The sequence below is a fragment of the Bombyx mori genome, chromosome 5, assembly GCF_030269925.1.
Source record: "Bombyx mori chromosome 5, ASM3026992v2".
NCBI classification, from domain to species: domain Eukaryota; kingdom Metazoa; phylum Arthropoda; class Insecta; order Lepidoptera; family Bombycidae; genus Bombyx; species Bombyx mori.
This window is the reverse complement of record NC_085111.1, coordinates 7,613,523-7,639,991: the sequence shown is the minus strand read 5'-3', so window position 1 is coordinate 7,639,991 and position 26,469 is coordinate 7,613,523. Positions and strand designations below refer to the sequence as shown.

General features: G+C 42.4%; 1 protein-coding gene and 2 long non-coding RNA genes across 6 annotated transcripts in view; 2 read left to right on the top strand and 1 right to left on the bottom strand.

Moving 5' to 3' along the window:
* Positions 1–25,557, bottom strand: part of LOC101745494 (phosphatidate phosphatase LPIN3) — a 40,199-nt gene extending 14,642 nt beyond the window's left edge. For 2 of the 4 annotated variants that reach the window (XM_062668637.1, XM_062668638.1), the window contains exons 1-2: positions 17,675–18,232; positions 11,612–11,938 (exon numbers count right to left, since the gene is read on the bottom strand). In XM_062668637.1, the coding sequence (XP_062524621.1) occupies positions 11,612–11,800 (189 nt within the window). In that variant the 5' untranslated portion in view covers positions 11,801–11,938; positions 17,675–18,232. Of the gene's footprint in view, positions 1–3,153; positions 11,939–17,674; positions 18,233–25,394 lie in introns of those variants that run through there. The other 2 variants (XM_062668636.1, XM_062668635.1) reach the window with 2 other exon arrangements.
* Positions 1,866–2,981, top strand: LOC134198906 (uncharacterized). Its single transcript, XR_009973190.1, has 2 exons — positions 1,866–2,114; positions 2,451–2,981. It is a non-coding gene; the product is annotated as an uncharacterized LOC134198906 (long non-coding RNA).
* LOC134198904 (uncharacterized) lies at positions 18,248–24,609 on the top strand. The gene is made up of 3 exons (XR_009973187.1): positions 18,248–18,441; positions 18,610–20,798; positions 23,082–24,609. It is a non-coding gene; the product is annotated as an uncharacterized LOC134198904 (long non-coding RNA).
* Positions 25,558–26,469: the final 912 nt, after the last annotated feature.

Here is a 26,469-nt window from a genome sequence, read left to right as displayed (position 1 = left end):
TAATAATCAAAACCACCGTCTTAATATTACTAAAAGTCGTTATCCACGACAACTAAAAGTCGTTATCCACGACACGGCCATTCTGACATGTCACACGTCCCTGTGTGACGCTCCTGCAAGAAAAACAACCTTTTGCAATATCAAACAGGTTTCGTCTCGGCCAACCCTGATACATTCACGATTGAGGATTGGGATTCCTTTCATTACAAACCATAACGTTAGCTCTCAACAAGATCTTTAACAGACCATGTTAACCTGTGTGAGTAGATAACTTAATTACCCAATTATCAGTGATACACTATACAACTGAAAAAATTCATTAATGCTCAATAAGCATTAGAAACCTGAGTTATTACAAAACAACTCAATCTGAGCAGTATTTCATCAGTATTCTGTATCAACCACAAACTATCGTTACAATTACTTCCATCTAGTGAGAGTAACTCACGCCACCTATATCGAGTGACGATAAACCAATTCAAGTGCCACCTCCATCAAGTAGCTCTTGACTACTTATTGCCTCCATCCGGCAAATAAGTGGGACCTCCATCCGGTACCCAACTTCAACACAAAACACTAATGCCTCCATCCGGCAATAAAACGAACACATCACCTAAATCGAGCGATGTGTTCAATTACCAGTCATAAATGACACCGAATACTGTTCTTTACTAATCACACAAAATAGGACAACAAAATCCTTACTTTAATCAGTCAGTTGTATCGTGGTCATTTGATCCTACATCTTCTACATCACTAGTTTCAACAAAATCGTATAGAACGCTCCTGACCTGGCTGCCGGCGCAGCTAGTGACATTGCCACCCACATTATCATTAAAACAAATGATAAAACCAATACACATCATTTCACAATATAGAGTCAAAGTCATTACTAGACCAACACAACAATAGTCTCCATTGAGACCCAGGTCTCCGCTGTACCAATCGATGGAGATGCTCTCACCTCACTGATCAGTCTCGTCAGTAGCACTACTTAGAGGCAACCTTATGTAATCATAGGTTCTATTACCAGTTAAAGCCACAAAATTCAACATCAAATTTTACTAACTTTCCAATGTTCTGGTCTCGTCAAAGTTAATCTCTTACTTTCAGTATCATTTTAAGTAAAAACCTTTAGGGATATGGCACGCGAACTATTAAGAATTCGAAGGGGCTCACTTTTGTTATTCTTATGGTAGAACAATTTAAAATAGATGTACGGCTTCTAGCACTTCTTGTCAAGAACAATTCCATGAGCTCACCGCGAGCTTGGTCATCAATAACGCAAGTCTGGGCTTCGAATAAGGACACTAGATTTAAGTGTTCTATTTCGCTGAACGCTCAATCTCACTGAACCGATTAAAACAACTATCAGGTAGTACATGACATACAATAGGTAAGCAATAAACCATCGCATAGGATTTGTTCCGTACAGTTTTGAGTCAAAACAACAGAAACCTTTTATGAGAACCATCGTATAAAATTGATGAGTTATGAAGCTACTACTAATAGATTTCTTGACAAGAGAGCATTCGGCACCCGAATCCAAATAAAAATAATAGGACTCACCAGATTGTTCTTATTTACCAAAATTGCCCGATGTTACGCAGCTACCGGCACGTCGCTCCGCTCGGCCGGTGAATAGTTGACCCATCGAGCGCCGACAGACGGCGTTTGCGTCCCATATCTCGTATTGGCTGCAGCAATCACGTGTCGAATGCGACACGGCCTTCCTGATTGTACATGTCCTCGTGTGATGGTTAACCTCACAGTCTCCTACGAGGTGGCGCGCCCTAGCGCAAGTGCAGCCGGAGCGCGGGGGCTCCAATCTCGGCAGTCCGTGCTGGAGGCGTGGTCTCGTCGTTTGGCGGACCCGTCGGCCGGCCTCCGTACCGTCGAGGCGATCTGCCCGGTTCTCGCGGACTGGGTGGGCCGCGACCGCGGAAGTCTCACCTCCGGCTACACGATGTTACTCCCACACTGAGGAAGCCAACCGCGAACACTTGTCAAGCACGCACAAGCACGCACTTCACCGGAAAAACCTGCCTCCGCCAGCGGAACCCGAACACCGCCGCATCGCCAGACACGAACGCACCGGACGTCTTATCTTACAGGTCACGACGACTTCAGATGTGTCAATTTTTCTTCCCCACGGAAACTTGCTTGCTTTCTTGTTTGCTTGCTTGCTGGAGCCCGAAGTCATCGAACGTGTAGTGTTATTGGTATTGAATCTAGTAGATTCTAAAATTTCAGCGACAATTCACAGTCTCATGTCCTGGTTTACTGCACTAGTGCCATGTAACTCTAGCAGAAGTCAGCCGCTTAAAATAATTCTTGTCGGAACTACCCACTCGTCATGACAGATCCATTATTGCGATCGAAGTTTCACTTGAGATTTGCACTTGCCTTAATTTCTTGCAATAGCTTGTTACGTGTTGTATTTCCGCTAGTAAATGCCATGTGATGAAGTCGACAGTCAAACTGGGCAACATGAGCCAGAACGTAAGATGTGACGATTTCTTCGTGGCTCAGATCTTCCATCGAGGTAACAGAGACGTTATTACACGACTTACGTATGCTGCATTCACGCTCTTGTGGCGTACCACTACTAGTATTCTGATCTGCATCATGTTTTTTTTTGCTGTACTTCGAACATATTCAAACACGTCACGCCAGTGAGAGTAGAGTCCTGATCCCACTTCTGATGTCGGCACACGTCAGGGATGGCTGAACACTCGTAGTTTCGTCATCACTCGTATTCGATTGAACTCAGTTTAGTTAATAAAACTTTTTGAATAACAATTATTGAAACTCAACACACACAACTTTCACAATGACAGGATAAACCGACAGTTTCGTTGCACATACCGACAGACCGACTGACTGAGACGGACGGAATGACTGTCTGACACGGAATGCCACGACTCTGTCCACGTACCGCCATTTTATACTGTGGCGTTACGTAGTCTACCCTTCATTTTGTGATATTTATCAAAACAACTATTCCGGACGGCCACCGCTCAGGTTTCGGCCACCACGTGTGATTTTTAGACTTCTTACTCTCGTTGAAACGTGGTGGCTCGATTATTGCCGCAGTGGCTGTCGCGGAACGGGTGCTGGGATTGGTTCGAGGAAAATAACGAAGGCTTCAAGTATGGCGTTCACACGGTCCTCGTGGCTTGACCGGCGCAGGGCGTAGGAGCGAGTCTTTTCTTGTTCGGTTGGCGCTCTCCTCTTCTTCTGGAGAGGTCTTGACTCGCCGGCTCGCTGTCTCGAACTGAATTTGCAGCGAGGTAGGCCCCCTATTTATAGTCGCCCACGCGCACTCGGCCAGCGCTATTATGAGTCCGAGCACGGTGGGCGTCCATTGTTCTCTCGGCCGCCTCGCTCGCCTATTGTTTGCCTAGTCGCTCTATTAGTCGCCCGTATTGTGACTCGCTCCTGCGTTCCCACGCCAAATTAAAGACCACGAGGACCAATCTTTATTTTCAAACAAATATTTACAAATTTACTTATATCTATTTACATTTGTATGCTAACTATTTTTTAACATACTGTCTATCACGGACATTCTCTATTATAAACTATTTATTATCTATTTTATGTTAACTTATTTTTAACATAACTATTTATTACGGACATTTCTATTATATATTTACTATGTTCATTACGGACATTCTCTATCTATTTATTTCACAGCTATTTTTCATATACTATCTATTTGCGGACATTTATAACTATTTTTACGTATCTATTCTATTTCTAATTTTCCTAAATGTCCGTCGGGAATGTCCTATTCTAACTATGTTTCTTTATGTCCGTCGCGAACATCCTCCCGCCGTGCAGCGTCGTTCACGTCGCTGCATCCTCCTTGGTGAGCGGCGGACATCGTGGGCAGCACGATGATCTTCTTTGCCGGGCGTCGCAGGATACCGCCGGCGGTGCGCACGTCGACCACTCGAGTGATGCCGTCGGCCCCCGGGTAAACCTCCTGGATGATCCCTCGTGGCCAGGTGTTCCGTGGGAGCGTTCCGTCTGCTATTATCACGACGTCGCCTATCTTCAGGGCGGGCCCGCGGCTGTGGGGCTCCCGCCGGTTCTGCAGGTCGGGCAGGTACTCCCGGAGCCAGCGACTCCAGAACACATCTGCCAGACGTTGAGCTGCGCGCCAGTGTGCGCGCCCTATGAGGTCGGTGTCGTCAAACTTGCCCGGCACGGGGACTCGCGCCGGGCCTCCCAGCAGGAAGTGGTTCGGTGTCAGAGGGTCGGGATCGTCGGCGCTCACCGATACATGGGTGAGAGGTCGGCTGTTCACTGTGAACTCTGCCTCCGCTAGCAGAGTGTGAAATATTTCGGGCGTCGGGTGCCTCGGCTGTTCCGTGGCCGAGAGCGCGGCCTTTACCGCCCGCACCATTCTTTCCCAGGCGCCGCCCATGAAAGGCGCGCCCGGTGGGATGAAGCGCCATTGGATAATTCTTAAGCTCGCTTCATGCTCAGTCGCCTTGTCCAGAGCTTGGCGCAGCTCCTTGTCGGCACCCCGTAAATTGGTGCCGTTGTCGCTCCATATCTCCGTCGGAGCTCCCCGGCGCGCGATCATGCGCCGGAGTGCCATCACCGCTGAGTCCGTGCTGAGGCTCGCTGCCGGTTCTAAATGTACCGCACGCGTAGTGAGACATGTGAAGATGGCCACGTAGTGCTTCTGGGTGCTTCTGCCGGTGGTAACTTGATAGGGCCCGAAGTAATCGAGGCCCACGTATGTAAATGGTCGCCGATGGTGTGCCAGTCTGCTCGGTGGGTGATCGCCTGTGGCTGGACGCGGTGGAGTGTCCTTGCGGATACGACACGGAAGACAATTGTGGATCACGCTCCGTGTCACTGGGCGTAGGCGTAAGATCCAGTACGACTGTCGGCACTCGGCGATCGTAGCTTCGGTTCCGGCGTGGTGCATCTTTCTATGGATGAAGTCTATCATCAGTCTCGTTTCGCGTCGGGATCCGTCTAGCACGAGAGGCGAGGTGATGACGTCAGCTCCCTCGATGTTGCCGATGCGTCCGTTTATTCTTAATATGCCGTCCGCGTAAGTTACGGACAAGTTTCGCAGTCGGCTCGCTGGGGATATTTGTTTCCCTCGCTGGAGCGTCAAAATCTCTTCCTCGAAGGCCGCCCGCTGGCTCTGTCGCCAAATGAGCGTCTCGGCGCGTCGAAGCGTGTCGGCGTCTAAAGTCTTCCATTGGATGACTGCTTGCTCTGGCGTCCGCGGTGTGTTCAGCGGGGTCTTCGAAGTCGTCTTCTTTCTATTCTTCTCCCACGTTGGGTCCGAACGCGGGTTCCGCCTGGTCCTCTTGTAATAAGTGCGCTCGCGACTTCTGCGGCATAGGTCGACGAATTGCAGTATTCGCCCCGTTGCACGCAGGTACTTCTCCCACTTGGAGAAGCGTCTTGGGTCCGGGATCGCTTCGCCGAGGCTCTCTCTGCTCACGGCGAGCGTTGCGCACTTCTCTTCGCCCGTCTCTTCTGCCTTTTTTGCAGTCCGTTGTACGGGCCAATCATCCGGATGCCGTCTTAGGTATTCCGGGCCTATGAACCAGCGGTGGTTTTCTACAAAGCCGACGGGTATTTCTCTTGTGGCGTCGTCGGCGACATTCTCTCTTGTGGGGACCCAGCGCCATTCCTCCACAGTGCTGTTCTCTTCTATGGTGGCACTGTCGGTCCAGAACACTCGTGTCTGGCTTTCTATAGTGTTTTTCCGTGACGGCCGCGGCCATGCGGCTGCTCATCACGGCGGCTTGTAGCTCGAGACGCAGTATCGAAGTTAGCTTCACGGTTGCGACTCGGTCTTTGGCTAGGGAGGTCCTCATCTCCCCGTCGGGCGTCTCCACGCGCCAGTACAACGCGGCGTCGTGGGCGTACTTGTTGGTGTCCACTTACGTGTGGAGCTTCAGGTCGGCGGCGTCCGGGTACTGCAGTCGGTTCTTCACGCAGATGGCGGTTGCAGGTCAGCTTCTCGCGCCGAAGACGATGGATCTCATCCGGTATTCTATAGGTTCTCGTGAAGGGTTCTCCCTCCACAAGTACCGGAGCGCGTCGCGGTCCTCGCTTCGGACGCCTATCTGTATGAATATCTCCGCGATGTCCACGGAGACGGCGACGGCGTGCTGCCTGAAGCGCATCATCGCTCCGGGCAGCGACTGCAGCAGGTCCGGGTCGGTGAGCAGGATGTCGTTTGGGCTTCTTCCCTCTATTTTTCGCATCGGCGTCGTGCACGATGCGAATCTTCTCCTGCTTCATTGGGTGTGTTACGCCGAAGTGTTTCAGGTACCGGGTTCGCTTCTTCGTACCCGTCGACGGAGTTACTTCGGCGTATCCTTTCGCTACCAGCGCGTTTGTTCGTTGCTTGTAGCGCTCTTTCATGTTTGGATCCTTCTCCAGTTTCTTCTCTACGGACGTCAGGCGATTTAGCGCGGCTTCGAAATTGTTGGGCATCTTCAGGCCCTCCTCACGCCACAGCAGTGCGGTCTCGTAGCGGCCGTCGGGTTGCTGTTGAGTGGTCTCTCGCAGGATCTTCAGCGCGCGCTCGTCTGGGTCATTCTTCGGCGTCTTGGCGGCGACGGTGAGTCCCTCGATCGCGACGTAGTGCTTGAGGGCTTCGTCCATGTTCGTATCGACCGTCGTCGCGTGTCCCACGAAGTTGACGCGCTGTCTCTTGCCTCCCGGGTGTGCTCCGTGCACGACCCACCCGAGCGGAGTACGAGACGCCACTGGCTGATCGCGTCGTCCCGTCCGCATCTCCTCCGTCACCAGCAGGTGCCAGTTGTCTTGGCCGATCAGTATCTTCGGCGAGGCGTAGCTCGTTTTGAAGTGATGGCGGAGGTCGGTGAGGTGATGGCACGACGCGAGGACTTCGATGTTCAGTCGCTGTGGTGTTAATTTTAAGCCGTTGACTGTCCGTAGGTTCAGTTCTTGCGGTTCCCCCGTGCGTCCGCATAGCTTCAGCGGGACGCGTCGTGAGCGTGTTGCGTCTATCTTGTTGTCTCCGATGGCAGTGATGAAGAGGGGTTCGATCGGTCCTTTGGCGCCCACTTGTCTCGCGAAGTCTTCGTCGATCAGCGAGATCGTTGACCCGTCGTCCAGCAGGGCCCATGTATCTGCTTCTCCCGCCGGTCCGATAACAGTAATTGGCGCCATCTTTAGGTAGGCTGTCGCACTTCTTGCGGCCCACGTCGAGGTGACCGCCTCTTCTTTTTCTTTCGGTTTCTGCCATGCTGGCTTCTTATGCAACAGCTCGTGGTGCGTGCGTTCACAGCTGTCGACGCCGCACTTTTTCTTTTTACACACGTGTCCCCGGGACCGGAACCGTAGGCACCGGAAACACAAATTCTCGCGCTTCGCCGTATCCCAGCGCTCGCTGACGGCTGCTCTCTTGAATTCGGGACAATCTTGTGGGATGTGCCCCGGCTTCTGACATGCTGCGCATTTCCTCTCTTCCTTCGCTTGCGTGGTGTGCGTCCTCTGAGGCGTATTCACCATCTTCCGCCGACCGCTGGTGTTCTCCACTCTCGTCTCTGGCTCCGGCTGTGCGTATGGGCTGCACAGGTCCGCCTCGCGTTGCAGGAAGCGCGACAGCTTGACGAGGTCCGGTTCTCCCGCCGGTTGAGTCGCTGAGAATTCGAACCAGCGGTGGCGTAGAGTGGACGGCAGCTTCTCTGATGTGATGTTGGTGAGCTCCGGGTTGTACATGTAATGTACGCGGTCGAGGGCCCTCAGAGCGGCGACGACGTTGTTCACCTTATTCGCGAATACGCAGATGTCCCTCGGTGTGTCCGTGCAGCGTGGCAGCGCGCGCAGTCGTTCCAGCTCCGTTGCGGCGATTGCTTCTGGACGTCCGAAGCGCGATTCTAGAGTCCGCATGATCTCGGCGGGCTCGGTGTAATGCAGCAACAAGTTTTCGACCGCTTCTCTTGCTCTTCCTCTCAACGTACGCCGAAGTCTCGCAGTGTTCTCTGCGGCGCTGAAGCTGTCCGCTGATTCGGCGTAGGCGACCTTGAAGGAGAGCCATTCTTGATGCGATCCACTGTACACTGGAAGCTCCCCGTAGTACCGGTGCGATGGTCCGGGCCTGGCTTGGCGGGCGGCCGTCGCGATGGCAGCTGCTAGTTCGGCGATGTCGCTCTTCGGTGCGACAGGTGCGGCAATCGGTGCCGCGGCAGGGGCCGGTAGCTTCAGCTGTTCTATTGGTGCGGGAAGTTCCAGTTGCGGTTGCTCGATGGTGGCTGGTGATCCGTGTGTTGGCTGCATTACTCTTTCTTCGACTCCGTGTAGCGCGATCGATCGTTGCTGACTGAGCCATGTGTCGATGCGCTGTGATTGCTCGTTCTCGTCCTCCGTGAGTGTTGTGCGCGCATCTTCCTCCTCTTCAACGAGCGCTTCGGCTTCTAATGTTGAGATGCGGGCGGCGGCGAGCTCTGCTTGGAGTCGGGCTTGTTCTTCTTTGGCGCGAAGATGCTCTTCCTTGAGGCGCGCCATAAGCAACAGCCGTTGTGACTGTTGACTCGACTTTCTTGAAGATCCTCGTACTGGTGGCGCCATCCCGTCGCGGAGTGTGGAGCCTTCTTCTGTCGTCGAGATTTTGGCAGCGGCGTCCGTGATGTGGGACCCGTGTACAATTGGATTGGCCGTGAGCGCTGACTCTTTTCTGTTCTGGCTCGCGGATACGACGCTCTCCGTTACTGCGTCGCCTGAAGTTGTTGCCGGTGTCGCGGTGCTGGGAGGTCTGACCACTCGACGACAGACCCCGCTGTTCGGTCCCGTTGGCGACGCCGGCGAGTATTGCGTAGGCAATATTTGGCGGGAGGGGGGCATCGCTTGTGAGCCCCGCGGCACTCCCGGACACTTTTCCACTTGGGAGGAGGGTGCCGCCATCGGTGGCGGTCCCTGCGTCACTCCCGAACGCGGCGCGGTTGACTGGGAGGAGGTTGCCGCCATCGGTGGCGGTCCCTGCGTCACTCCCGAACGCGGCGCGGCCGACACAGCTCGTTGCTGTGCGTCTTGCGATGTTGAGCCCGAGACAGCTTCGTTGCCGGGCCGGTCAAGGCGTGACGACCTCATCTTCTCGGACCGTGTGAGCACCATTTCTTCAATCTTCAATCTTCAATTTTCTTCGATCTTCCTCAAATGAATCCGGCTCTCGAAGGACCAATATTCCGGACGGCCACCGCTCAGGTTTCGGCCACCACGTGTGATTTTTAGACTTCTTACTCGTTGAAACGTGGTGGCTCGAGTATTGCCGCAGTGGCTGTCGCGGAACGGGTGCTGGGATTGGTTCGAGGAAAATAACGAAGGCTTCAGTATGGCGTTCACACGGTCCTCGTGGCTTGACCGGCGCAGGGCGTAGGAGCGAGTCTTTTCTTGTCGTCGATTGGCTCTCTCCTCTTCTTCTGGAGAGGTCTTGACTCGTCGGCTCGCTGTCTCGAACTGAATTTGCAGCGAGGTAGGCCCCCTATTTATGGTCGCCCACGCGCACTCGGCCAGCGCTATTATGAGTCCGAGCACGGTGGGCGTCCATTGTTCTCTCGGCCGCCTCGCTCGCCTATTGTTTGCCTAGTCGCTCTATTAGTCGCCCGTATTGTGACTCGCTCCTGCGTTCCCACGCCAAATTAAAGACCACGAGGACCAATCTTTATTTTCAAACAAATATTTACAAATTTACTTATATCTATTTACATTTGTATGCTAACTATTTTTTAACATACTGTCTATCACGGACATTCTCTATTATAAACTATTTATTATCTATTTTATGTTAACTTATTTTTAACATAACTATTTATTACGGACATTTCTATTATATATTTACTATGTTCATTACGGACATTCTCTATCTATTTATTTCACAGCTATTTTTCATATACTATCTATTTGCGGACATTTATAACTATTTTTACGTATCTATTCTATTTCTAATTTTCCTAAATGTCCGTCGGGAATGTCCTATTCTAACTATGTTTCTTTATGTCCGTCGCGAACAACAACATCTCATCATTTAAAATAATAATCAAAACCACCGTCTTAATATTACTAAAAGTCGTTATCCACGACAACTAAAAGTCGTTATCCACGACATATACATTGTGAGTACATTTGATTTTGTAGTGCAAAGTTTTTCTGATTGCATGCTGGTATTGCATCAATATACGTTTTGGAAAAAGGATTATGTGTTAAGAGGGATGTTTTCAAATAAAGATGGGAGGCGACCGAATAGTAATAATGTCAGAGCCGTGAGATTAGAACACGGAAATAATTTTATATTTGAGCTGTTTTTTTCCTGGCGCGGCTGTACACATACATATAAGCGCTTTACGCAAACACACACAAGGCCCAAATAAACCGTGAATTTGAAAACGTTACCAGCATGTTAATTAATAACGACGACAATAAACGTAGACGAGGCGCGGTCGTCCTCGACATTTTGCAGCTTTTGCAAGACTAACAAGCATTGGTTCCGTAACATTCTTAAGAGGTTTGTTTCATTGAAATATAATTTATCTACTAAACAGGTTTTACAATCCGAGTTTATTCTTTAGTAACATCTTGAAAGTAAAACTCAGAATACGGTTCTTAATTATTCCTTTCAATAAATACCTATCAATGCACCAAAAGTGAATAAGGTACTAACTAGTGGAAGTTATTTCTTGTGCTCATTTGTAAAATAAGGCTAAGTTGAACAAGTACACTTGATTCTGCCTAGTTTACCATAACGCATGTTACAATTCCGTTAACAAGTGGAATGAAATTCATTAAACTAAATAGGGTACTTTGTGACCCCGCACGGGTTAATACCACTAATTTGTCTATTTCTGCCGGAAAGCATCATCGCGTTTCGGTTTGAAGGGTAGAGCAGCCGTTGTACTATTAAACTGAGACATAGAGCTCTCAAGGTGGGCGGCGGAATTTACGTTTTTGATGTCTACGTGATCTGGTAACCACTAAGCACGTTCCATTTAAATAAGCCCTAAAAATGCCAATTTTTTTTTACGTAAATTTTAGCATGTCCGAATATTTTACACAAACGCAGAGTGACAACAACTGTACAAAGTTTAAACTCGATCGTATAAACGATGCGAGGACGCGGAGACTGCGAACAACAATATTATTTTCGTACAGATGTACCTACATCGTGCCACGTGTGGCGAAAGTACATATTTCCGGAAAAGAAGACACATACAACTGGTGATTCATAACACCATTAAATTGAAAACATTGAAATTGAAAAAATTATATTACTAACTAGCTGACCCGACAGACTTCGTATTGCCTCAATCGATAAATAAAAGACCTAAACTTTTGTATAAAATAAACTTAAAACAAACAAAAGGAATCCGTCCGACGGGGGACACATCAAAGGAAAAACAAAATTGTTATTTTTATTTAATTCCGAGCATTTTCCACCTTTTAAACCTTCTCTGGACTTCCACAAATAATTCAACACCAAGATTAGCCAAATCGGTCCAGCCGTTCTCGAGTTTTAGCGAGGCTAACGAACAGCAATTCATTTTTATATATATAGAAGAAGAAGATAGAAGATGTTATTTCTACTGAATATTTTTTTTCTTACCACTTTAAATCTGGATCGAAGCACGCCGAGTTTCCCAAAACGCACGTGGAATGGCGAACAGGTGAAGCTGCCATCGGGCTGTTCGACTACGATGACATCTATAGCTCCAGTAAGTGTCGCTGCGTTGATCTCATTATAGAATTCGCGAAAGTTCGCTATGAACTGACCGATATAATTCATAGAATACATGACGGCCGGTTTTCCGTACAACCTTGTCTTAAAATTAATACTGTATGTATCTTCTTTAACATACGCTTCGTTCTCACGAAAACGCCTTCAATTACCCCATAATGTTGGGACTAAAAACACATATAACGTCGCCTTACTCTGTAACAAAGAAAATGAATCATTAATTCCCATCTAACAAAGAAATAAATAATTAATGGAATGTTTCAACCGCATTACTAACGTGTCTTTTCCATGATCTTTAATGATGAACGTTAATTCATGTTACACAAATTAAAATTAATTAGATATGTATTTGCATAATATTATTGTTTATGTAGGGTTGAAACATTATGCAGTTTTCTCGTAACTTACAGAATTTCATGAATATAATTTTATGTCGGAAGAAGTTTGCAAATGTAAACACTTTGCGTTTAAACACAGACTTAGAATTCTATCGATGTTTCCGGAAGCTAATTTATCAGACAGGAAATTTGAGTTGTAATAGGGGCATGCGTGCACGATGTTAGTGGTTGGATTTAAAGTAAATCTTTTACTAGGTATTGATTCTAAAAACTAAGGTTGTGGTTTCGTCCTTAGATTTTATTAATTAGTAACTGAGTCGAACCTCCTTGTTAGATCCGAATTTCTACATTATTTTTCTGAATTTTGCCCGATTATGCCGGTCCCTAATAAAGAAAATGGATCTTGTATAATAAATAATTTGCCAATTCACTCCAGTTTTTCTCAAGTGATGAGCTTACGAACGAAAAGCAATTAATATTTATTCCCTTACCATTGCGATGGTAAGTTCATTGTGAGCTTCGTGTACATTCCGTACACACACTTACGTTAATTATATTACTTTCAGAAAATGGAAAATTTCTTGTCTGTATATATGTATGTGTAATTATATGTAATATAAATATGTACCTGTACATTGAAGATAACTATAACAATATAGTGTTTACGTTTAAGATTATGTGTCTTCGTCAGAGTACCATATAAGTCTTTACTGTATCGATGACACTTGCTACACAAAGCTTGTAATACTTTATTTTTTGACATATAAAGTTACATTTAATCGCGTTATCATGAAAAGAACCAGATTGAAACAATAAAACCACATTTTTTCTAGAACCAGCGACATTCCTAATGTTGTAATATAAACTAACATATTTTGTTCACTTAAAATTTCTATAATACGTTGGCTTGTTATGTCTAAGCATTGGTAGCTCTGTTGACTACTTGATCCGGAAATTGTTCCACATTGCATGTTTGACTATAAATATTCAAATGGCTATCGCTGTCTATTAATATCTGGGTATCAATAAAAACACTTGAGGTCGATGACTGACATAGTCTCGAAAACTAACCACTTTGATAGTCTGCAAAAACACAGGCAACAATTTTAAACACACAGATGTTTGTGTTCACACAATATTACGGTTTGAATATCACAATATGAAATTGATCGCATTATTGATATAATTGTTGGCGTTCCTCGCTACTGTACAATGTGACCCGGATCTGACAATTCAGATCCGGGATCTGACAATTAGTTGGCGACATTATCAATATTAAATTGAAATTCGAGTTCCGGATATATTTGTATTTTTCTTGGGGAAATGTGTGTTTCCGGAAAACGTAACACATAAGAAAATCCTAAAACTTGAAACCTAAATATAACGACCGACAAGCAACCCGTTGTTGTCAAGAGAATACCTATCTACTATGAGAAAAAATTGTAACTCCGAGATATGAAATAAAAACGTTCTACTGTAATAAAAAGTATGAAGCCAATTCTTATTATTGTTAAAGTCACACAGTAGACTTTTTATATGAAAATTTGGTTAGTAAACAATTATAATTGCAGTAGTCAAAATGTGCACATATCAGATTTTGGTTTGACAACGACGATTTGGCAAATAAAACACCAGCGAATTCATTCACCCCGTTAGATAGACGTATTATGAATTTGTAAAAGTGAGCACGCTATCACAGCGTGCAGCGTGACGCAATGTGAACGTGAACACCGCTCAAGACGGCTGAGGACTTTACCCCCATAGACGCAGAATGACTAGTTCATAAAAATACTCAAATTAGACTCTGTCATAATATTTTAACTACATCTTACAGCATAATATAGGTAGGTGCCTAATTACCGAGGAAAATTTTGGCACGAGTAGTGTGTTTATTGTGATGTTGATGACCAAGTCAAGATCACGGACCAATGAGTGTATAAGGCGTTTCTGTCACTTTTAAATATCTAAAAATGTTATTGCTCCTCATCTATAATTTGTTTGTCGTTAGCCTAACACTTAACTTTGGTACGTCGTTATGGATTTGACTTTCATTGAAAACAGCGATCTCATCTGGAGCCTTAAACTTGAGTAATAATGCAAAACAATATCCAATCTATGACTAATAAAAGTTATACTTGTACCAGATGAGACAAACAGCATTTACATGATTTATAATTATATCGCACGTAAGCAAGAATTTAATTTTATCAACAACATTGCTACTCTAGATTACTTAGAATTGATTAACGTGATATCCTCTATATGCAATTCTTTTAAATAAGTTTATTAATTTTCTTAACGTGGATATTATTATTTTTCAATTTACCTTAATTTGATAAAAAACCTCGATAATCTGGATTTATTTTTATTCTACATATTTTAATAATTTTTTTAAATTCGACAGGGTATAGTCAAAAAATACCGTGAAAAACAAAACTAAAATGTTCAAAATTTCAAGTCCTTAGCTCCTCAGCAAATTATTTTGAACGCGGTTAAGACTACATACAACCAGCAGCGCCACCCCTGCGATTCCCGACGGGTCGTCGACGCCGACCTTACAGGTTACTCCGTTGGGTCAGAAACAGCCTTTTTTTTCTTTCGGGCCGGGGGCCGAACCTCCTACGAGGCCCCCGCGCCTAGGGGGCGCGCGGGGTATTTGACGATCTGCAAAGTGTTGGAAGCAGACCGCGGGCCCACCCACTAAACAACTCCCCTGCACTCTTACACCCGACGTCCGATCTCCGTCCGGGCTCAAAACCCGGTCAGAGTAGGGGGGTTCCCGAGGTCAACACTACAACCAGACACGCGGCGCCACCCCGAGGACGCCCGACCGACGGGTCGTCGAGGCGATAGTCGGCGACCAATGACGTCGGTCTCCGCGATACGGCGGCCCCCCCAGGCCGCCCGGGCGATGCCGCTGGTGTTCCGGGATACCCCGCTGGGCCAGAACCAGCCTGCCAGGTCGGAACGCGATACACCGCCGACCGGGTTGCTCTTCCACAGTATGTTCGGCGACGACAGCGACGACGAAAATGCGGACCGCATCGCAGTCCGCAGCCGCCGACACGTCGTCCCGCCCTCCTGGTGCCAGCGCGCTAGATTGACGGTAGCGTGCGGCGCAGCCTCAACCCCCTTAGGTCGCCCCGTGACCATCACCGGGAAGAGACTGTCTCTTCATAATCAGCCTACACCAGCGACGGTAGCATGTCGCGCAGGCTCAACTTCCTCAAGTCGCCCTGTGGCCTTCATTGAGAGAAAATTACCTGCCCACATGATAATAATACGTGATGCCTGCCTCCTCCATACACCTACTCTTCATTCTCATCATCGGTGCGCAGTCATAGTGCATAGTTACGTCAACTTATTTCCATACATTACTTTCTCTAGTTTTATTTTCAACACTGGTGATAAGTTGAAACCTGGTCACCATAGCAAAGCCGCTTGACGTGAATATGTGCATGCGCGTACATCAAATGAAATGTTTTATCTTATTTGATTCAAATAACATTTTAGGGTTCTGTAGCTAAAGTAAAAGAAAAAAGTGATAACTTTATTTGTCCGTTACTCCGAGTCTCTCAAGTTTATCTAATGATGACATAATGGCAAAGGTAGGGATTTTGAAGGTGGAAAGTGAAAATAATTTAACAGGTATATTATACTGCTGCTATGTTGGCCGAATTCATCAAACAAATTTTCTAGAGCACAAAATTATAGGCGTGTGGATTATCGTTCCAAAAATATTATAACATAAAACGGTATCGGTGTGACAGATCTTCTAAATTCGTTAAAATACCTTTTCTTTTACTGCCTCTAGCTTTTCAACTTGATGGTGCTTTCCGAAAATATTAAAACCTTTAGCCAAAACTGACGATCATGTTGAGTAGGTTTTGATTGATAGGATATTATTGATTCACAGTAACGGTAAGTATGCAAAGAGTTAAACAACAAAATTATATGGTTTGCCAACCCAGTTGTATATCTAACAAAGCATTCGTAACACAAAGCCTCAGTGTTGTACATTGGCTAAAAGTAGGTTGAACTGATAAATTCTGAATTTTCAGTGAATTCGTTCAATAACATGTACATTGTATAAACATTTTGCGGTCATACGATGGTATCGTGGCCATTACACGACTACGCTACAACACGTCGCGTCGTGAACATAAACGTGATTGATAATAACATTTTGCATAATCAAAAGAAACGCTAATTTCTTTTGTGTACTTAGGTATTAATATAATGTTTATCTATTAGCAATGAGTAGAAGCGGAAGTGTTATTAAGAAAAACATTATCAGACATATGTATCGCTGTGGTTTGACTGAAACCTTATCTGTGTTTGGTCAAAGGTCTTCACGTGTTCCTGTCCTGTAAAGGCGTCATGAACATGTGTACGAATGAACTATTAACTGGATATTCAATATTTTAGGTTGTTATTATATTTAGCAATATTATTCCTAATGCGTGGTTCTTTCGTAAGCGACAGTTATTATTAAAACAAAATCGAGTCTTCAACCTTTTTTTTCTATTGCTTAGATGGGAGGACGAGCTCACAGCCCACCTGGTGTTAAGCGGTTACTGGAGCCCATAGACATCTACAACGTAAATGCGCCACCCACCTTGAGATATAAGTTCTAACTAAGGTATCAAGTATAGTTACAAGGGCTGCCCCACCCTTCAAACCGAAACGCATTACTGCTTCACGGCAGAAATAAGCAGGTCAAATCTCAAGGTGGACAGCGGCATTTGCGTATGGACTCTGAGCTGAGCTGCGACAACCATTTAACTAGGCGAGTTATGAAGTCGTCAGCACATCTTATTGCGGTCCGATTGACATAAGCTATTTTTTATACCTAAAAAAACATCTCATTCCCACGGGAAACTATGCTTTATTATCTTTAAAAAATTACGTGTTTTGTAATGAAGCAGTGCATCGGCACAAGTGATAGTTTTAGGTCAGGAGAGTGACATAGACCGCTTTTTATCCTGAAAAATCACCTCATTCCCACCGAAAACTATGTTTTGGGCCTAGGCAATTAAGCAAATGAGATCAACGAAAAATCATTTTTACTAAATTCGCTCGCAATTACTAGTGATGTGTTTATGATCAATTATTAAATAGGTCATGTTGCAAAGTTCTCAATACGAAATGATTAAAGACTGCATAGAAACTACTCAGTGATCACGACAGTAAATTTGAATAAATAAATATTGATAAAGCAACGTAAAAAGTGTACAATAACAATTATAAGAAAAGGCGTACTTAAACGAATAAGAAAGCAACAAAGAAGTTCTGTAACGTTGTTTTGTAACACGTACCTACTTAATTGCTGCAAGTTTTAAACTAATTAATCTGCAAGAAATTTTGGAATAATTTTACAGATAATTAATGTTATGCAGTTTTACTACAAATAAAAGAAAAACGTTTAATGGCTTCTCTCAAAATATACCGTATCAACACAATACACATACAATTTATGTGAGACTTCTTTTCATTACATTTTTATTTTAAAAATTAATTTATTTGTTACTGTAAAATTATTAATTCGTACCTACCTTAATAGTCACACATTTTATATATAAAAAAAACTAACCTTAAAACACAATGGTGATTATTCACGATTCAATATTTTTTTTGCAATCAATTATTTACAATCTCTTCAAAGTTACGTATAAACTCTTGTGTAAACAACAAAAACTTAAACGCGTGGTCACAATGTCAATTCAACTAACACACTGATTGTGCTGTGTGCGAGTATTGCGAGTTGTGACTGGCTCGTGTGGGTGGGAAGATACTGCGATACTCCAACAGCCGATCTTAAGCTGACGTAGTACTATGACGTACCCAATCCAGTGAATGTTTTTTAGAAACAGCTCATGAGTCGACTATTATCAAAGCCGGCAATGTGACTTTTGGACAATTATTGGTAAATCAGAAAAACGAATTATTGACTTTGTATTCCATTGGCAGTCACAAAACTCTTCTGAACGACATCTTAGATAAATAACAGGTTAAGTATTAACCTTTATTTAATGCAGGTTTTGAACCGTATTCTTTGAAGGAGACGATTATATTCAAATCAATCTGTATTGACATATCAATAACATTTTTTTGTCCAAATGCACAGATTGCCACCTTTGATAATAGACGACTCTTATCATTCGCATACAAGCCGATGTTCTTTATACGATTCAACCCACTGACTGATTTCTGACTAAAAGGAAAACTTGTACAAATTATAAGTATTACGAAGCGACGGGTTGGTCGCGTGGTGTGGATGGCGTGATGTCGCGCCACTCGCACCATGTTGCGAAAGTATTCGTTTTAAAATTAAGCCTCGAGCTGTAGCACAATCACGGAGTAAGTACAACACGCAAACTGCTTTGGCGGTAGCAACAGATTTTATTTCAGCAGTAGCCTAAAAATAAATAGCGTAAAAATTTCAAACTATCCCTCTAATCACTGAATTTAATTACGTTATATTTAATTTAATTTCGATTAAGTAAGCCATTAATAATTTAATTACAGCTTTTCTGTTGACGCCATTTCCTCGTTATGGATCGATAAAACTGAAAGGTAGAGTAATAATAACAATGGAATGTGCTGCAAAAACAAAGGTTGAAATGATTATCCGAAATGTTTATTAAAAATTTACTACAATTGTTTTTTTCTTTTTGAGCTTTTTATTTTTTTTATCCTAGAAGCAGTATATGACACCAGTTAAAGAAAAATTATTTTAATAAAAACACATAAACAGAGACTGGTACGACATTAAATAAATTTTTGTTACTTAATTTAACGCTTATTTTATTTTTATTAGGTACCTATTAATGTTAAAGTTTTAATAGCATAAACACAATTTTATTAGTGGTATTTTTTGCGTAGTGAACGAGCTCACGCCCCGCTTGGTGTTAAGTGCTTTACTGGAGTCCATAGGCGTCACAAACTGACCCACCTCGACACATGTGGTCGAAATCTCAATTGTGCTGTATAAAGCTGTCTAATCCTTCAAATCGGAACGCACGGGAGTAATCTGGCCAAGAAAAAAAGTACTTCAAATTTACTTATAACTTTCAGCTTCTCAGTTAAATTATAATTTGAAATGTTGAAATTTCAAAATAAATTATGAAGGTTTTTTTCCTCTATTCTCAAGAATTAATTAAGCTACTAATTAGCAGTATGATACACAAGGAGTCTGAAGGTAAATGTTCCCGAAGCCGTAATGGGATCATAGCAACGTGTTTTAACGTAAACCCAATATAGATTACTAACAAAAACAAAACTACTAATTATTTAGTCTATGCATAATATTTTTCGTTTAACGGAATTTGGTTTTTTTTTTTTTTTTTTATTGCCTCGATGGGGGGACGAGCTCACAGCCCACCTGGTATTAAGTGGTCACTGGAGCCCATAGACATCTACAACGTAAATGCGAAACCCACCTTGAGATATAAGTTATAAGGTATCAAGTATAGTTAGTTACAACGGCTGCCCCACCCTTCAAACCAAAACGCATTACTGCTTTACGGCAAAAATAGGCAAGGCGGAGGTACCTACCCGTGCGGACTCACAAGAGGTCCTACCACCAGTAATTACGCAAATTATAATTTTGCGGGTTTTATTTTTATTACACGATATTATTCCTTCACCGTGGAAGTCAATCATGAACATTTGTTGAGTAAGTATTTCATTAGAAAAAATGGTACCCGCCTGGGATTCGATCACCGGTGTATCGCTCAACTCGAATGCATCGGAAGTTTTATCCTTTAGGCCACGACGACTTTAATAAGCCTAAAATGAAGACGACGGTAGCCCACTCACTGAGTTCTCGCCGGATCTTCTCAGTGGGTCGGGTTTCCGATCCGGTGGTAGATTCGGCGAAGTACTGCTCTTGCTAGGGTCAGTGTTAGCAACTTCGCCAGGTTTGAGCCCCGTGAGCTCACCTACTCGTTCGGTAACGCTAATATAGGGTCTCAAGGCTATGAGTACAGGAAGGATAAAAAAAAAAGAAGAAGACGACGCATCACCCACGTGCAGTTCATTTTATATGTATTGTATCGCGACGTTTTTTAATTGATCGTGTCAATATCGCCAGCCACCTTTTCTATTTAAGTCGCAGGTCTCTAAGTTTAAATATATTTCTGTATAGATTTAGTATTACAGTACAATATTTCTAAAATTAGTAGACGTAACTAGAAAAAAATGGTTTAAGACTAAAAATGTTGACAGACTTACAGATCTGATATGTAAAAATAAAAACCTTGAAAAATAAAATAAACATTCACGCTTACGATGTATTGAATAATATTTGAACACATTATAAATAAATAGAATAGTTATTCGAGACCTGTATTTTATTTTTAATTTAAAACGACACACCCACCGATCATGAAATAAGATCTTTATAAACGTAACGAAATACAAGCAACCTTATTAGTCTACGAATGGGTGTGTCATGACGTGTTTTTACGACAAGCAGTGGCGTCGCAAAACGCCTGTTGCGTATTATTTAAACCGTCAAGGCCATTCTTAACTCCCATTTATAAAAATCGCAAACTAGCATTTGAATTTCGATCTTAAACAGTTGAGGCGTAATATATATTTTACCATCATTCGAAAACTGCGTAAATAAGCGCATTCAACGGCTGATATTATTATCTTTCCAATGGCCTTCAATTTTTCGACTAATGCGTGCCACTACAGTCAATACATTAAAGGTAGGCAATGAAAAACAAAAACATGTTTTTCATATTATCAATACACCTAATAAGTTTAACGTTATCATATTGCGTGTACATAACAACATTTCGATCAAATGTTGCATAATGTGTGATACTTGGTTGTATTTTTTTTTATATTTCTAGGTCATATTTATCTAAAGATGTTAAGCAGTTTCGATGATAAGGTGTATTTGCAAATAATATCTAATTTAATTTTATTGCGACTTATTTTGTACCTTTCAAAATAATAACGGATGCGTACACGATTTGTTTTGCTCGATCGATTTGTCACTAAATTTATTTCGTGAAATCGTGAATGACTTAATCATTCTTTTTCAATTGACGATTTTTTTTTTCATAGGTATGAAAAATGAAATTCTTTATCTGGAATACAAATTTTTAAAAAAATCAATTAACGCCTGAAAATTATGAGTCATCGATTGCTTGTCATTGTTCGTCGTTCGCCACGTCTGTCCTATTAGCAAAGTATTAAAAAAAACAACTATGCAGTCATTTGCAATAATAAACAAGTTATTTTTATCTTTAAGGATAGGGCATGTGGTCTTTGTTTATCTCCCTGGGCATTGCCGACTTTTGCGATTTTTTAAATTATTTTAAATTATTAGATTTTTTAATTATTATTATTATTATTAATAATAATATAAGGAAAAATAAATACTAAATCTCATCACCAATAATTTGCCTATACCCATTTTCTTTGAATTCAACGTTCCAGTAGATATTTGTTACCATATTTATATATTTCCTGTTTAATTTTCATAATAATGAATTGTATGTATGTATGTAAACGAAAGTCGTTTTAAAAGAAAGCGACAATAAAGATAAATAGACAAAGAAGAGTGGAAGTGCTTTAGGAACAATAAAAAAAGCGATAATCGCAAGAAATAATACAAGAATGTTAGGGTTCCCCTCTACATTTTATTTTACATTATATAACAATCTAACAAAATAGTGAATCATCTATTAATTGTTATGTTGTCATTATTAATTTTTATGAATAGGAGTAGTCACACATCACATAACGTTTATACACGTGAACACTAAAAAAGGTCTTATTTGCTATCAGTTGTTTGCTGAATTTGTTTATCATATTTTGTGTGAGACCATGTAAAGGAGCACAGCAGGGTCTGGCATAGGGCACTTCTGTCGAAGGTACCATTACGGAACCCCCGAGAGACTCTGCAAGTGGATCGCTAGCTTTTTGGATGGGGGAGCATCATTGTCGTTGTAGAAGGCTGCTGCTCCGATACCGTGACCATGAACGCTGGCGTTCCACAAGGTTCGGTGCTCCCCCCCACACTGTTCATCCTGTATCTCAATGACATGCTATCTACTGATGGCATGCATTGCTATGCGGATGACAGCACGGGGGATACGCGATATATCGGCAATCAGAGTCTTTCTCGGATCGTGGTGCAGGAGAGACGATCTAAACTTGTGTCTGAAATACAGGACTCTGGGGCGAGTCTCCGAGTGGGGTGAATTGAATTTGATTCAATGAAACCCGTTGTAGACAAGTTTGCGCGTTCACTGCGAAGAAGAACCCATTTTTCATGGTGCCGCAATTCCAAAGAGTAACCCTGCAACATTCCGACAGTATCGGGATACTTGGGGTCGACATTTCGAGCGATGTCCAATTTCGGAGTCATTTGGAAGGCAAAGCCAAGTTGGCGTCCAAAATGCTGGGAGTCCTCAACGGAGCGAAGCAGTACTTCACGCCTGGACAAAGCCTTTTGCTTTACAAACCACAAGTCCAGCCTCGCGTACAGTACTGCTCCCACCTCTGGGCCGGGGCTCCCAAATACCTTTTGCTTTACAAACCACAAGTCCAGCCTCGCGTACAGTACTGCTCCCACCTCTGGGCCGGGGCTCCCAAATACCAGCTACTTCCATGTGACTAGTCCATACAGAAGAGGGCCGTTCGGATTATGGATAATTCCATTCTGACGGACCATTTGGAACCACTGGGTCTGCGGAGGGACTTTGCTTCTCTCTGTACTTTGTACCGTATTTTCCATTGGGAGTGCTCTAAGGAATTATTTGAGATGATTCCTTCATCTCGTTTTAACATCGCACCACCACCAGACCCACCTGATAGTGAGTGGTTACCGTCGCTCATGGACGTCAGCAATGCCAGGGGCAGAGCCAAGTCGCTGCCTACCGTTTAATACACTCCACAAGCCTCGTATGAAGAAGGACATGTCATAGTCTTATATAATTTGTAACAAATAATTTATCTTAGTCTTAATTAATCTTCAGGCCGCCCCAGAACAACTTGGCGTCGCTCGGTGGAGCAGGAGCTAAGGATCTTGGGCATGACGTGGGAGGAGCTAGAACAGACTGCCCAAGACCGATGTAAATGGAAAAATTTGATTCGAGCCCTACACCCCAGCAGAGGGTAATAGAAAAAATGATGATGATGATTAATTAATCTTATTTTAAATTAAATTGCCACATTCTCATGCAACTGCCACATTCACTGCAAGTTTTGCTATCATTGTTCGGAGTTCGGCACAATAGACATCTGCCATAATTGCTTGACCAGATCAGATAAAGCTATAGTGAATAACACCATGCTGAGACCACCAAACAGTTACCATTAGCTTGGTATTGGTAAGCTTTGCTTAAGGGACTCTGTTGTGGTGTTTGACCTGGGGTCAGTTATTGCATTTTTCACTTACGCTTATCTTAAAGAATCCACTTTTCATCACATGTCACAATTCGATCCAATATTCCTTCATTTCTGAAACACAAGTTTCAACACGCGTTTTTATCTGCAGATCAGTCAAATCATGAGGAACCCATTTTTCATATTTTTTTGACGCAAACGAGTTAATTTTGCTGATAAGGTAACTTTGACCATACCGATAATTTCTGGATAGTTTAACTCGGATCGGCTTCCACCATCTCTTTCAATTCATTGTTATTCACATGTGTGGACGGTCTTCCACGTGGATCGTTCTTCAAATCAAAATTTCCATCACAAAGCATTTAAAACAAAATCGCATATTGCGTTCATTAGCAGTCCCCTCTCCAAACGCAACATTAGTATTGCGAGCTGTTTCTGCAGCGTTCGTTCCATGTCGGAACTCTTATTCAAAAATCACCCGAATTTTCGAAGTATCCATCTTTCTTGTCTAAGCTGAATAAAAAAAGAACTGAAAGTCGATAATCGAATGTTGCACATTTTTTAAAAGAAGAACCTCATAGGTACCATTTGAAAAAAGTTGTACTCAAAAATCTCAAACTATGAAGGTTCTATGTCAATTCCAAGTACCTATTACAACAGAATGGCAATTTCATACTTTAACCCCTATTATGTGTAATTATTGTTTCCTTTGGTAAATACATAAGTTATACTTTACATAACAAGTGGATATGTATATATATATATCTTTTTGCTGTAGTTGGTTGATCTCACAACCCACTTGGTACTAAGTGAATGCAAGTTCCTATAAACCAAACAATGTGTATGTTGCATCCCATCTTGGACATAATTTAAGGTTAAATCTTATAGTAGCCATAGTGCCCATCAAATCAGAATGCACAAATTAACTGTCAAGAAATTAGCAAAATAGCTAATTATATTATAAAGATTCACAGTAGCACCAAAATCCACCATATACCTGCCATTTACACAAACAAGAAATAATGAGATAATTTACTTTGAAAGAATGGATTGACTGACTGGAAAGATTGACGAGAAGGCAGTTTAAAGCTATCCCTGACTTAGCTTAGCTTTGTTTTGTTGCAACACACCATAGCTTTGTATACATACAAGCGGCCCGCTCCAGCTCCCCTTGGGTCTTTAACAAATTTTCAACGATATTTGACGTTGTTTTATTTTTTTAAATAAAATAACACTTATTGCGGCATAACTATAATAGTTAGACATGTGCTGTCACAACACTTTTTGTAAATAATAATGTGTTCTATAAAGTCGTAGTACATTATTTTATCCTATCATCAATAATTTTCATAGGGCACGCGATGTAAAGAATATTTTAGGTAATTTTTTTACACCTTGCACTACGTTATTGGAGTTTTAATAAGGATCCCTAAATTTTTTTATACTTCTTATTATCAAGGATGCTATCCTAGGTTAGCAAATTGAGTTGAATGACTGATTTCCTGGAGGAACAGAGATGTTATTTGTGGTATTCCTCCCACACTTATACAAATTTGACAAAGTAGCTATCGATTTACAAAAACCAAGACCATATACTATACCACAAATTAATAACGCATCTTCAATCAGTTTTTGTGGATTTATCTATTTTTTCGTGTTTCATACAAAATAAACTGGGTGCATCAAAGGAACTTGTCTTTTAAATTTTTTCTAACTTGACTTCAAGATTGGTAGGTACAATTACGATTTGATCGCTGCTACAACAGCAGCTTCATTTATATTAATAAAACCATATTTTTTACAATCAACGTTATCAAATTTAAAATAAGCCCCCATTTAGGTACATACGTTTTACTGTAAATTTAAAGCGGGTGGAAGGAAACATTAATAAAATATTTGAAAACTGCAAATTTCTTTTGTTACAAAATTTTTGGAACACTTACCAGAATAATTATAATCCACTTTAGAAATTTGGTGTGGTTTAGATACAATATTTATAGAACTAACAATAACATTCACTTTTTTAATAATCTAAATCAAGAAGAATCACTTTGTTTAAAAAATATGAAAACAGAAACTCTTTGTGGGACGTCGTTTTACAATTGGCTGACTACTAACCATAGATATTTTTTTTGGTAAAATTTTTCCTTATTAGGAAAGGCAAAGAGATCTAAGCCCATACAGCCTTGTCTGTTCTATTGACCATAGATACACTTTAGTTTCTATTGACTCCCTTATAACGTTCGTAAAATGGTGGCTATTTCCACATAATATCCACAGCAATAATTTTAGGTTATATTGACGAAATTAGTTTGGACTACGTAAACATGTGAGGTCTTGTATATTACACTGTCACGAACTACTCTAATCATTAAATCTATTAAATTTCCTAACTCAGCATACTTCAATCAACAACTGCTTAATTCATATCATACCCTGTGCCTATGCTAGCGCCATTCTTGAGGATTTCTGAACTGTTATTTAGTGTAGAAAAGGGGGCACTTTTTCAAGCTTCTCTCATAAGAGTTGATAAGAGACGGTTCTCCTTATCTCCACCCTCCATACATACAATCTAGCTGTGTGATAGGTGCTAAAGATTATAAGGGAGGAAATATAAAGATTATATACACATTATAAGAGTGATAGGTAGGTACCGTACTCGATAAGTAAATGTTGATGTATCGAAAAATCGATTCATTTTTTTTCTTTTGTTTAATTTAGACAATAAAATGTACTTCTAAAATAAAAATAAAACACAATATTTTAAGTTTACAGTTTGTTTTCACCATATCCATGTTGTTTTTCTATTGGCATAAAAACTAACGACAACGAAAATATTTATTTTTAAGTGGTGAATTCTGTTAGACAACCTCATGAATTTTTATTAAAAATGTTTGAATGTATAGATTAAAACTGTTAGTTGTTGTATCCCTCTCCATCCTGCCTATTTCAATCGCGAAACAAATGCATTAAGGATAGGACACGGCGTCAATGCGGTCATTATAATTCTAGATTTCG